The 12,232-nt window shown below is 42.7% G+C and overlaps 1 protein-coding gene across 26 annotated transcripts in view; it reads right to left on the bottom strand.

Annotated features, from left to right (window-relative positions):
- The window catches only part of macf1a (microtubule actin crosslinking factor 1a), a 213,082-nt gene that overhangs the window by 97,124 nt on the left and 103,726 nt on the right, over positions 1-12,232 (bottom strand). For 16 of the 26 annotated variants that reach the window (XM_081612954.1, XM_081612957.1, XM_081612958.1 and 13 more), the window contains 19 exons: positions 12,114-12,218; positions 11,549-11,644; positions 11,147-11,272; positions 9,469-9,621; positions 8,551-8,562; positions 7,006-7,160; positions 6,505-6,631; positions 6,235-6,418; positions 5,530-5,696; positions 5,036-5,214; positions 4,807-4,945; positions 3,518-3,711; positions 3,281-3,440; positions 3,117-3,200; positions 2,935-3,042; positions 2,726-2,824; positions 2,516-2,638; positions 2,347-2,438; positions 1,415-1,550 (listed from right to left, as the gene is read on the bottom strand). In XM_081612954.1, coding sequence (XP_081469080.1) covers positions 1,415-1,550; positions 2,347-2,438; positions 2,516-2,638; positions 2,726-2,824; positions 2,935-3,042; positions 3,117-3,200; positions 3,281-3,440; positions 3,518-3,711; positions 4,807-4,945; positions 5,036-5,214; positions 5,530-5,696; positions 6,235-6,418; positions 6,505-6,631; positions 7,006-7,160; positions 8,551-8,562; positions 9,469-9,621; positions 11,147-11,272; positions 11,549-11,644; positions 12,114-12,218 — 2,439 coding nt within the window. The remainder of the gene's footprint in view (positions 1-1,414; positions 1,551-2,346; positions 2,439-2,515; positions 2,639-2,725; positions 2,825-2,934; positions 3,043-3,116; positions 3,201-3,280; positions 3,441-3,517; positions 3,712-4,806; positions 4,946-5,035; positions 5,215-5,529; positions 5,697-6,234; positions 6,419-6,504; positions 6,632-7,005; positions 7,161-8,550; positions 8,563-9,468; positions 9,622-11,146; positions 11,273-11,548; positions 11,645-12,113; positions 12,219-12,232) is intronic. The other 10 variants (XM_081612962.1, XM_081612956.1, XM_081612968.1 and 7 more) reach the window with 1 other exon arrangement.

A 12,232-nucleotide genomic window follows, 5' to 3' on the forward strand; every position in this document is an offset into this window, starting at 1 on the left:
ACTGACTCACTGCAAGAAATTTCCTTAAAAATCACCCAGGAACTAAATTCTCAAACACATTCGATTCGATTGTGATTGATGCATCAAACTGCTAACAACAGGAGACAAACACTTCACAGATTTAAACACATACATGGATAAACGTAAGCAGGAAGCTTTGACTTTTAAGAAACTTTCTTAAAAATCAACAGAAGTACATTCTCAAACATATTCTAACTGATTATGGCTGATGCAACAAACTGCAAACACCAGGAGACGAACAGATTTAAACACATACACGGATAAACATAAGCAGGAAGCTTTGACTTTATGCTGGTGTTTCAGGTTTTCTACTGCGCAGCAACAGAAATGACGGTGAAGGTGTTTCTACTCTGATGCATCAACTTTCTAATGATGCATCACTCTGCTGCTTTTATACTGCAAAAACAAAACATCACCAAGTATGTTTGTCTAGTTTGTAGTGCAAATATCTTACATTTGAAATAAGACAAAACTGACTTACAAATAACTTTTCATTAGGATATATGAGCTTGTTTTAAGTCAATGGTTCCTTAATATTGATAGAAAAAGCACTAGGTTTTTTTTAAATAGCAGTTTTGATGAAGAGTAACATTTGATCAAAAGTACTAGTTTTGAAGAAAACTGGTAAACTAATACTTTTCTATTAGTTTCAAAACTAGAAACGTACTAATTTGATAAAGTAGTTTTCATCAAACATTTGATAACTAGTACTTTATTTTACTTTACAAATGTTTTAAAAATAAAGTAATTTATACTGTTGCTATGCTTACTTATAAGTGAACTAATCTGCCATTAACTAGCCCTTTTTAATCAATATAATCTCTTATTCCAAGTGTAACAAGATGTTAGAACTCGACTACCTGGTGGGATTTTGTGTTTTTGCAGAGTTTTACTGCTGTCATGACTGGAGCATCTACTGCTGCACCACTCAGGCCCTGGATGTTAGCAGCTCAGCATGTGTTTGCTTTCTGATGATGATGATGATGATGATGATGGTAATGATGGTGAAACTATCTGGCAGTTAAAGGAAGGACTGCGGGTTTTTCATGAGGTGAGGATGGATCACTCCATGCAGAGACGCGGTTCAGACTCCGTCATCCAGATAAAACCTGGTGGATCTTAAATTTCTTCCTCAGCTTCGAATCCTCCGGTCGTGTCTGAACAGCGTCTGTGATGTTTGTTAAACCGAATCAATGGCGGTGTTTTCTTTGTAAACACACAACATGCTGACACACAGACTCTCGCCGAACCACAAACTCAACATTAGCCTGCAAGCGTGTTGAGACTCAAAGCCACGTGATTTTAAAAGAACCTCAGTAATTTCTCCTGAATCTGCCCTAACCGGAGCACGGTTCTGTCATAAGCCTCTCCGCCTCGCTTTCAGCACATCTACCTTTCTCTCCTGCTCTCTGGCCAGCTGCTGCTCCAGCTGCTGCAGCTGCTGGGTGGAGCTGTCCAGAAGCTGGTTGTAGGTGGCCGTCAGTTCGTCCAGCTGAGCCTCCACTGCGGCGCGCTCCTCCGGGGACAACCTGGAACAACAGCAGGACCAAGAGTTACAGAAATGTTTCTGCATGCAAAATAAAACAGTTAAAATGTGTTTTCTGTGCTACAGTGGAAAGAAAATCATCATCTAATAACGATACTGAGGTTTCAAAGCAGCAAAAAACTCAAACTGTAGAGAAATGAGGCAGATAAACTTTTTGCTCACTTTCCAAACCTGGACAATGACTACAGGTACTAGAGTAGCTGGAGGATAAATTAGTTAACCTGCAAATATCAGCTTTTTAGACTTACAGCATTACTGAAAAGAGCAGTTAGCTAGCAAGGATATATCTGCAGCTGGTTAGCATTAGCCTCAACCGTCTGAGTGTGACTTAAGCTTTTTCCTGACAGAAAAGTAAATATTATATATGCCAGGTTAAATAGTCCTGCCAAGACAAAATGTAAGACCAACTTAATTTATAAAATTAATTTAAGACATTTTAAGGCTGTGTGTCATTTAGGCCTGTCACAATAACAAATAATCACTTTAGCTGAATGATAAACTGACCCAGAAATAATTGCGATAAACGATAACATTGTCGTTTTGGTACCACTTTTAACTAATTTAATGATAATAATGCACATTTACAATCTGAAAGACAAATAAACTTTAGATCTATTACAAAACAACAACCCAAAAAAATAAATAAAAGAAGAAATAAAAACCACAAAGATTGAAAATAAAAGGATTATGAAGTCTGTAAACTAAACATACTAATCAGAATGGAAATGACTGAGCTAATTTTAATCCATCATGTGATTATAGCTGATTATTGATCGTACTTGCTGGCCTGTTTGGAGCAGAGGAAGCCCTGCGTGCTGCGCATGGCCTCGGCCACCTGCTCCTTCCTCCCCGCCAGCTGTTCGCTGATGGCCTTCAGAGGAAACACATGAAGATCGGATCAGCAGCCATTTCCAGACAACATTTCACCGCTACGGCGCCGGGAGCTACCTGCTGTGCCGCCAGCGACGACTCTGCGCTGGGGCCGCCGGTCCGACCCTGCAGACCTTTGACCCAGCCCAGCAGCTCTGAAACCTGGCCCACCCTGGCCTGCTTCTCCTCCTCCACCTCTTTCTGCAGAGATGGAGGGATGAGAAGAGGAAGTGTTAGCATGAGATGCAAATGGATCGGATTGGACACTGGGGTAAAAACGGGTCGGACCTCCTCCTCCTCCAGTCTCCTCAGGGCGTCACTGATGTACTTCACATGCTGGGTGGTCAGCGTCACCAACGCCGTGTAGCGCGTCCGCAAATCCATGAACTGGAAACAAATTCACCAGAAAACAACGACTCACCGGGGAAACTTCAGGTAATATCAATATGTAATCAATACAATAATACGTATTGATTGTACCTAGAACGACTCATTACCTCCTGAGTGATGGCGTCAGACGAAGAGTGCATCCTCCTCCTCTTCACTGGGGATTTATGCGTCGACTCCACAAACGCCCTGTAGGTCATCAGCTGCATCTCATAATCCTACAGAAGAAATGCATCATGGGAATTTACTGACAAGTAAAACAGGCTCATCTGACGGACGGACGAATTCTCACCTTGACGGAGGTGCAGTACTGTTTGGAGTAGGTCTGGCACTCGTCTAGTTTGGTCTGGTTCTGCTCGATTTCAGCCACCAGCGCCTGAAAACACAGGTAACCATGACAAAGGTTAGCCGACGGCCCGGTGGCGCCGGCGGCGCTCGGAGGCGAGGTGAACGGACCGTCTGCTGGGCCAGCTGCTCTGACAGCGCCCTGCTGTCCGTCTGTCCGGCCTGGGCGCTCTCCTGCCTCTCCGTCGTCTCTTCGATCCACCGGATCAGAGCCGAGTGGTTCTGCCGGTATTGCTGCAGCGCCAAGCCCAGAACCTCCAGGTCCGACCGCCTGCAGGAATCCAGAAGGAATCCTAATTATTTCAAACCCAGCAGAAGGAAACCTCTGCAGCAGTCAGAGCCGCCTACCGTGTTTCCGTTTGCCGCTTGACGCCGCTCCACCTCTCTGCCATCTGATTGGCTCTCTCCTGGTAGCGCTCCAGCTCGGGGCTGCGGTCCACATGCAGCTTCCCCAGCTCGGCTCCCGCCTCTTTGGCCCGGCCCAGTTGGACCTGCAGGGCCTGGAAGGTCTCCTCTTGTTCTGACAGCTCCGCCTGCCACCGCTAAAGAACGACAAGACGACGTCAAGGAACGACAACGTGATAAATACGCTTCAGGGCTGAAACAATTAATAGGATCAATCGATTATTGAAATAATGGACTTATCACGACATTTTGAAGTGTCATCATGATGAGAACAAAAGTAACAAAATAACTAATTATTCCAATTTTTTTAGGTGACTTTATGAGTCCAAACAAACACAAATATTGCTCCTGAAAAACATCCTCATTGGTTTGTGCTTCGTTAGGACACAAGTCTCATCAAAAGGTGATTTTTATGTGTGATATTTGCAAATGTATCAATATCTGTTCATACTCTCAAACAAACTGTTTAGAAAATTGCAAGATTAGGACAGTTATTGGGGGGCTTTTAAAAATCATTAGGTGGAATTTATTGTGGCAACGATTAGTCAAAATTTCAGGATAAACTTTATAATAAATAAATAAATAAGAGTCCAATAGCTTTTTCCTTACAATAAAAAACAACGAATGTGATAAAATAAACTCCTGGCAGTAGAAACGTCTGTAAACTGGTTTATTGTAGATAAGGCAGAGAAAATTAATCTGATTAAACATGATTAATTGATTATTGAAATAATAGTCAACTAATTTAATAATCGATTATTAATTGGAGTATAAGGACTCAAATAAAGGTCATTTGCTTAAAGAACATCAGTAATTAAGCCAAAACTGTACAAAAATATATATATATTTTGCATTTAGAACACATTAAAACCTTCTTTGTCTGTAAATATGTTCCATCTTCACCCGGTTCAGATTATATTAAAAACAATCTCATCTTCTAAGATTCCAGCTATTAATCCGTTAATGTGAAATATAATGTTAAGTCCAGCAGAGGGCGCTGCTGGACATTGGAAAGATGCAAATTCATCACTTGCTACAAATGATGCAACGATAAAGAAATCCTGTTATTGCAATTTAAACAAAAAAATATTTTTTTATTTTAAAAAAGGAAGTGAATTGTTTATTTGGATTTTTTAATGCTTTTTTTAATGTCAAATAAAAAATCTGCAGGATGAATCAATAGATAAAATAATCGTTAGCTGCAGCTATGAAGCGTCTGAACCAGTTTTTACCCCCAGCTGGTCTCTGAGGTTCTGGATGGCGTTGGTGTCGGCTGGAACGACGTCCTCCTCGCTCAGCCTGCTCTCGTACTTCCTGACCTGGCTCTCCGCTTCATCCAGGCTCCGCATCAAAACGGCGACCGTTTTTAACCTGAACGGGTGAAAAACGTACAAACATTTCAATTAACGAGGAAGCAAAACGTTTCAAACTAATCCTGAGTGAATAAAAAGGCTCACTAACTTCTCCAGGTAGAGCGCTGACAGGTGGTGCAGCCTGTCGGTTCGCTCCACGGCCTGACCGAGCTGCGAGCGCAGGACGGGAACGCTGGAGGACGACGGCTTCTCCTCGAAGAACCGGACGCAGCGCCGCGACACGTCGCCCAGACCGCAGCGCAGCGAGTCCAGCTCAGACTGCAGCTTCTGGAGAAAACAGGAAAATAAACGTTTCAGTTTTCTCTCATTATTTTCTTCAAATAAATACTGAATTTATTTTAATTACACCTAAAAACAATTATTTAAAATAAAACTTAAAACGATGCAAACTTTGAAAGAAAACATTCCCAAGTGCAAATTTACAAAAACTCTTTTTGAACCTTAAACTCTTTAATTCCTGATTTATAAAACCAATTGAACAGACATTTGATCCACTTTTCCTACACAGGAAGGGCCTCCAGTGTCTACAACATTAACAGGTGTAGTTGCTGTTCTCCCCCAGCAGGTGGCGCTCAGACTGACCTCTTGCTCTGCGATCTGCAGCGTGTTGTCCAAGTCGGCGCTGGACAGCCGGCTGGGAGGCGGAGTCTCGATGGCCCTGGTCAGCCGGCGCTCGGCCTCGTCCAGACGCAGCGCGACGTCCTGCAGCTCCGACAGGTACGACCGCGACACCGACTCGTCTTTCTCCGCTGCGCAGAAACAGAACCACTGGTCAGAAACTCATATCAACTCATGTCTGGCTGAAATCTGATTTTCTGGTCGGTCATGCTAATAATTAAACCCAAATGGAATCAGATTTCTGTAGGAAAGGTTTTCTGAAGTGCAGAAGAAGAACGTAAACGTCCCACAGCATAATGGACGTCTCTGGATCGATTCTAAAGTTTATTCAGCAATCAGAGCCAACATTATGGTCACGAAATCATAAATCTTATATCTTTCCTTATGGTTATATTTGGATTTAACAATATTTAACACCTTGAATGAAGTAACAAGCAATTTCCCTTGGGAATCAATAAAATATATTCTATTCTACATCAGCCAATCAGATTGCTCCAAACATCCGTGACTTCCTGTTAGTGACTAAACATGGTGCCAGGAGACTGAGAAGTTGAACTACTTTTAAATGTCGTGTTAATAAAACTCAAGATGACGTTGGGTGAAAAGATGTGGTAGTTCTTGGGTCGTTTCTGTGTGAACGTAAACCGTTTTGCTCGGTGGCGCCCCCACCTGTCTCCATGTGGCGCAGCAGGTCCTGGCAGTGCTGCTGCGCCTGCTGAGCGTCCCGCTCCAGCTCCCGTCTCTCGGCCGCCGTGAACAGCGAACTCTCCCTGCTGTCGGACAGGAAGTCGGCCAGCTGGGACGCCATGTGGTCCAGCAGCTGCTGCCGCTCCGACGGACTCTGACTGCGAACCTGACGCAGGAAACAGGCGGAGAACGGAGGTGAGACCTTCAGATTAAAAGCCTGGGACTTTCTGAGGAGATGTGTGAGAGACTCACCGAGTCCAGAGTCCAGCCGGAGATGGACCGGATGTCTTTGAGGACGTAGTGCCACGTGACCACGCTCTTCATGTTCACATGCAGCTGATGCCACAGAGACATCACCTTCTGGTAGAGCTGCTCCGCCCTGAGGAGACAGGAAACAGTCAACGCGACGCTGCCGAAGCCCTCAGCTGCTCAAAAACACGCAGTCGTCCCTTTACACGGTTAATTGTTCTTTAAAATCTTATTAAAGATGTGTATTGAGCATGTTTAAACCAACTTTATAAATAAGACAACTCTGTTTTTATTTACCTAAAAAAATCGTTTTTTCTTCTTTTAACTGATTAAAAGTGTTTCTTGTGACGAGCAGTTAGTGCAACACCTCTGGTCTGAGGGCCATTTGCAGCCATGGGATGATTTATTTGTAATTTTATTCAGATAACAGGATAAACTGCGGCTCGTCATGTTGATGCAATAGAAGTTAGGCGTTTCATAAAAGCCGTAGAGTTTGAGTCTGACCTGCTGGACGTGTCGATGGCCTCCTGGTTGGGGGGAGGGACGGAGAAGCACACGGAGGGAACCATGGCTTCATTCCCAGTCGGGCTGATCACCTTCCACTTGGTCCGCTGGGAGTTGTCCTCCAGCACACACTCCTCGCCCCGGTTGATGGTGATCTGAGCGGAAATGTGGGAGAAAATTAACAGGAACATTAGAATAAAGGCAGGGAATTATGAGAGTTTGAGAAAATGAAAGAGATTAGAGACAGAATGGGACATCAGGGGTAAAATCAAGCAGGAGGAAAAGAAAAAAAGCAAAGAGCAACAGACTGATCATGAAACATGAAACGAAAACAAATCATGAAGCTGCAGGAGATCCTGGGATGACCACGGGATCGGAGGAACTGGGACGGAAACGAAGCGGCTTTGCATCAATAAAGCTCAAACGGAAAACGTTCTCCAAACTCGGCGTTTGGTTTTCCTGACAGCCTGATCAGAAACCCAGCTGTTAGCGATTAGCATTTAGCTTCAGTTTAGAGTAAACTGCCTTTCTCGCCCCTTCCCTGCACACAGACACACACGTCAATAATGCAAAGCTCGTCACAAACAGGAAGTAAATGAAATGCATTCAGAGCTCGTCGTTTCTGACTGAATGTGTTCAGTTCAGTGAGCGCCTCCGACTCTTATCAGCTGATGCAGACAAGCAATAACTTTCTGTAAATATTGGAATTTAGCTTCTATCAGAATGTTTATATACAATTTATATGCATTTTATTTTTGTTTCTGTGTGCTTTACTCTGGTAAATACAGTATATTGAGTTCCACTAATATTTATTAATTGCTTTAATGGTTAAGGAAATTAAAAAGCAAAAGTTAAATAAAAAATCCAGAAGAAATATTCACATATTTACTGCAAATATTTATATCCACGTTTAATCAATTATTTTCAGATGATTATTATTCTTATCACATTTTATTGTTTTAAAATTTATATTTTAATTTAAATTTGACTTTGCAATTTATTGTAAGTTAGGTTATCACAACTACAGAAACAAATAAAAACAATATAATACAATTATTAGAGATTAGTCCAATACTTTACCTCAGTAAAAAATTATGAGTCGACACAATTATGAGTTAGTGGCAAACAGGAAAAATGTTTTACAAATTTGTTTATAAAACCAAACCAACTTTGATCAAAATCAGAAATGTTGAGATTATTTCTCTGCACATGCTCCAACTTATAACTATAATAGCACAGAACATATTAAACCCCATTTTATTTGCTTTCTGTTTATTTCATTTATTTTCCCCATTTGTCTTTGCTTTTTTATTCATCTAATTAAATATTTGTTTGTCATTTACAGGTTCATGCTTCATGTCTGTTATGTCGTTCATTGTGTGAAAAGTCAGAAATAAAAGAATAAATGAAAACGATTTTATTTTATAGGTAAATAAGCAAATAAATCAAACTTAGAGAATCGTGTTAAAAAGTCTTAAATCAGCTGATAAGGAAGCGAGCGAGTGAGAATCTGAGGTTAGAGAAGGAGAAGAGAGGCAGCTATACCTGAACGTTTGTCTTGTCAGGCCGACCGACAGACGAGAGGAAGAGGAGGAGGAGGAAGAGGAGGGGTGTGGAGAGAAAAAAAGAAAGCGAAGCAGAGAAAGATTACTGTGGTGCTCGACTCTCCAGAGCCTCTGTGACACTGAGCCGAACCCCAAACCCAAACAGGAAGCTCCGGTGTTCAAATACACCGACCCAGCAGAACCTGCCGCTAAATATGGCAGCCGGACTCCAGGGGGCGCTGCAGAGAAGAAACTACGGGGTCCTGCTTGGGACACATTTAGAGTTGATATGCTTTTGGACTCTGAAGACGGCCAAGCTAACGGTCCGTCAGAACCAGCAGGACGGATCCTTCATCTCCTCTGAACATCTACATAGAACCCTACATTTCAACAGGAAACTTTCTGGATCCTGACTGGTTTCTGATTAAATGATGGAGCTGGAAAAATAAGAATTCTGACCTTTTCTCAGAATTTATTTGGTGAATTTGAGTCTTAAAATTCAAATCTACCAGATAAATTTGGGACAACATGAATAAAATGGAGGTTTACAAATTCTTACTGCAAGGAAGAAACAGTATATGAAAATAATTACATAACTAACAACACAGCTGGCAGAATGTCTGGTTATTTATTTGGATTTTTGGCACAGCATTGGAATGGAACAACAACCACTTTATTTCCTCCATCTTGTCAGATCTTTTTGATCCTCTTCCTTTAGACTGCTTGAGGGTTTTTTGATGCTCGACTCTTTGAGCTGCTTGAGTTTAGACCAGACATTTTTCTCCTGATAAACATTTCCGCCACATTTCTCCAAGCGAACCTTCGCTGCACTGAGAAGGAAACATGGCGCCGTTTCCAGGGGAAGGCGATCGCCGGGGAAGGTCAGAGGTGAGAAACGGGTGAAGCTCGGCTGCCGTACCTCGATCTGTTTGTAGTCGCAGATGGCTCTGATGGGTGTGGCGCCACCCAGTGGGCTCTCCGCGCCGCGGGGCCGGAGCTGGACCACCGTCTTGGCCCGACCCACCAGGCTGGCCACCGTACTGCGGTACTCAATCAGCTGCTCCTTCTCCTCCTACAGGAACAGCAGAGGGTCATAACTCAACTGGTGACCTATTGCAGGTTAGCATAAGTCTAAACAAAACATGTTCATTACATTTTTTTACTTATTCATAGATAATCAGATTTTAGTCTGTTCAGTTCAGAATTAGTCACTTTAAACCCAAATAAGCTTCTCAACTCAAAAATAACTGCAAACAGATGTGCAATTAAACCAGCATATATCTTTGAAAAGCAGAAGTGGAGCCTCCTGCACAACCAACAAGAATGCAGCAATGACTTCTGGTGAGTCAACAACAAAACTCTCGTCTTTTCCAGCAGCCATTGTACAGCAGTAAAACCAGCTGACAACGCTGGAACAGTCTGGTTCTGTAGACATGATGCCTTCAGGTGAGTCACTAGCTATAGCGGCTAACAGGTGCTGACTAATCCAGTAATACATTTACTGAAATCTGCATCCTGTCTGCTTAGAAAGCACCAATGTCTCCATATCCATAAATCATAGCAGGTCTTGCTATAATTTATGGATATGGAGACGCTAGTGCTATCTAAGAAAACTTTTTAGCCTTAATAATTGAAGGGACTGAGCTGCAACTTTAAAGAGGCGTATGAATGTGGAGAACCAGCAGGAAGACCAGCGTTGTCCAAGCCTCTGGACCTGAGCGGACCTTTCCAACTCGGCCGATAAACATTAAAGATTTAACTGGAGGGCTCTCCGCCCTGACAGCCGGAGCTGCAGCTCCTCATCATCATCTGGCCCAGAGAAAAGGGAGCCATTAAAGATTCATGATGGAGAAACAACAGGGAGGCAGCTAGCAGGTCGTTGCTGATGAGTTTTTACATTACGCCTCTGAGATGAATTTCCCACTGAGAGACGAGGCGCCGCTGTCAGGAGAACAGCAGCAGGTCAGCTGGTGATTTGAACCTGAACCAACACGGACCAGATGCATTTCTGGAATATAAAGAGTGAGGCGTGACATTCTGAGGCGAACAGGTACGACGGCTCCCGGGAGAAACATCGAGCTGGAAACTCCATCAACAGGAAACAGAAAAGATTTAAGGTCAAACCCCAACATGACCTTCAGCTGAGGATCTATAGGCCTCAATTAGCAGGTTAACGGTTCGATTCCTGACAGGAAAAGTAGGAAAAAACTAATACATAGGGGTTGAAGGAAAAAAACCTTCTGGATCTAAAATCAAGAAGGCAGCAGGACTGAGGTCTGCAGAGCAGCGTCTGAATGAAGGACAAAACGTCTGGGACGATGGACAGATGGACCTGAATCGCAGCATCATGTTAGGAGAAAACCAAAACAACTCCCACTGGTGGTAGAAAAGAAACAAGAGGCTGCAATGGCATAGTCAAAGTCCAGACTGCAACCTGACTGAATGGCCTAGTCAAAGTCCAGACTGTAAGCTGAATAAAAATAGAATGAAAAATGCAAAGACTGTTCAGAAAATGAAAGGACAGATGGACGGATGTGGGCGTGGCTTGATTCAGGCTAGTGACCGAGCTAAAGCTTTCTGATTGGATGTCTGGTTACCATGGAGTCCTGCAGCAGGTCCTCCAGTTTGCTCAGCCGGCTGTTCTTGTCGCAGGTGTACTGTCTCTTTATCGTCTCCTGAAGCTGCCGCAGGTACGACTCGCAGTCCCTGGCGTCGCTCATGAACTGGAGGAAAAACGCACAGACACCAGACATTAACAACCAGCGGAGAAAAATCCAGTTCAAACTGGTTCTGACCAGTGTTATCTGGCTGTAAAACTGGTTCTATCTGGTTTTATCCAGTTAAACTAGTTTAATCTGGTTTAAACTGGTTTTATCCAGTTAAATTAGTTTAATCTGATTTAAACCAGTTTTATTGAGTTTACACCAGTTCAATCAGAACTCTAATGGTTTTATCCCGTTTTAAACGTTGCAGTAACGAAAACAGAACCTTAAGCTCACCTGGAAGTAGGCGGTGTTGTCTTTGAGATGCTGCTCAACACAAACACACAGCTGCTCCACCCACTGCCACTGCGTCTGCAGCGCTGCACTGTAGGCCTGGAAACACAGAAAACATTTCTTTACTTACATTTTATTTTCATTTTTAATGCAATTTATTTTAGAATCACATAATAGAAATTGTAACTTCACATTTTGATTTATTCCTCAGTAATAAATGAAAGCAAAAGAAATGTCATTCATTTTAAATAGCCTTTAAAATGAACAACAAAGACAGAAAGTATTAATTTGCATGCAGAGTTTCTGGAGTCATATTTCTTTTGATCAATAAGTTTTTTAAAACATTTTTAAAGCTGTAAAATGTAAAAGCCTCCACAGGAGCTTTGACTGAGTGAAAGCACAAACATTTTGTTAAAAGTCTGACGTTATCAAATAAACATTGAGAAGAATGAATTTTCTCAATAGCTGCTGAATGTGGTGGGCGGAGCTTCCAGCTCAATGACACAGAAGCCCCGCCCACTTCCATTCAGCAGTAAAGACCAACCTGAGGTAAATGTGTAAAGTTTACCTCCACAGTCTGTTTGGCCGGATGGTTTTCCTGACAGAGCCGGCCAGCCGTTTCCTGGATGGAACGCATCATATCCTGTTTCTCTGCCAATTCCAACCTCAACTCCTGCAACCAGAACC

Source organism: Poecilia reticulata, chromosome 11 (genome assembly GCF_904066995.2).
Source record: "Poecilia reticulata chromosome 11, P_reticulata-male-v2, whole genome shotgun sequence".
Lineage (NCBI taxonomy): Eukaryota > Metazoa > Chordata > Actinopteri > Cyprinodontiformes > Poeciliidae > Poecilia > Poecilia reticulata.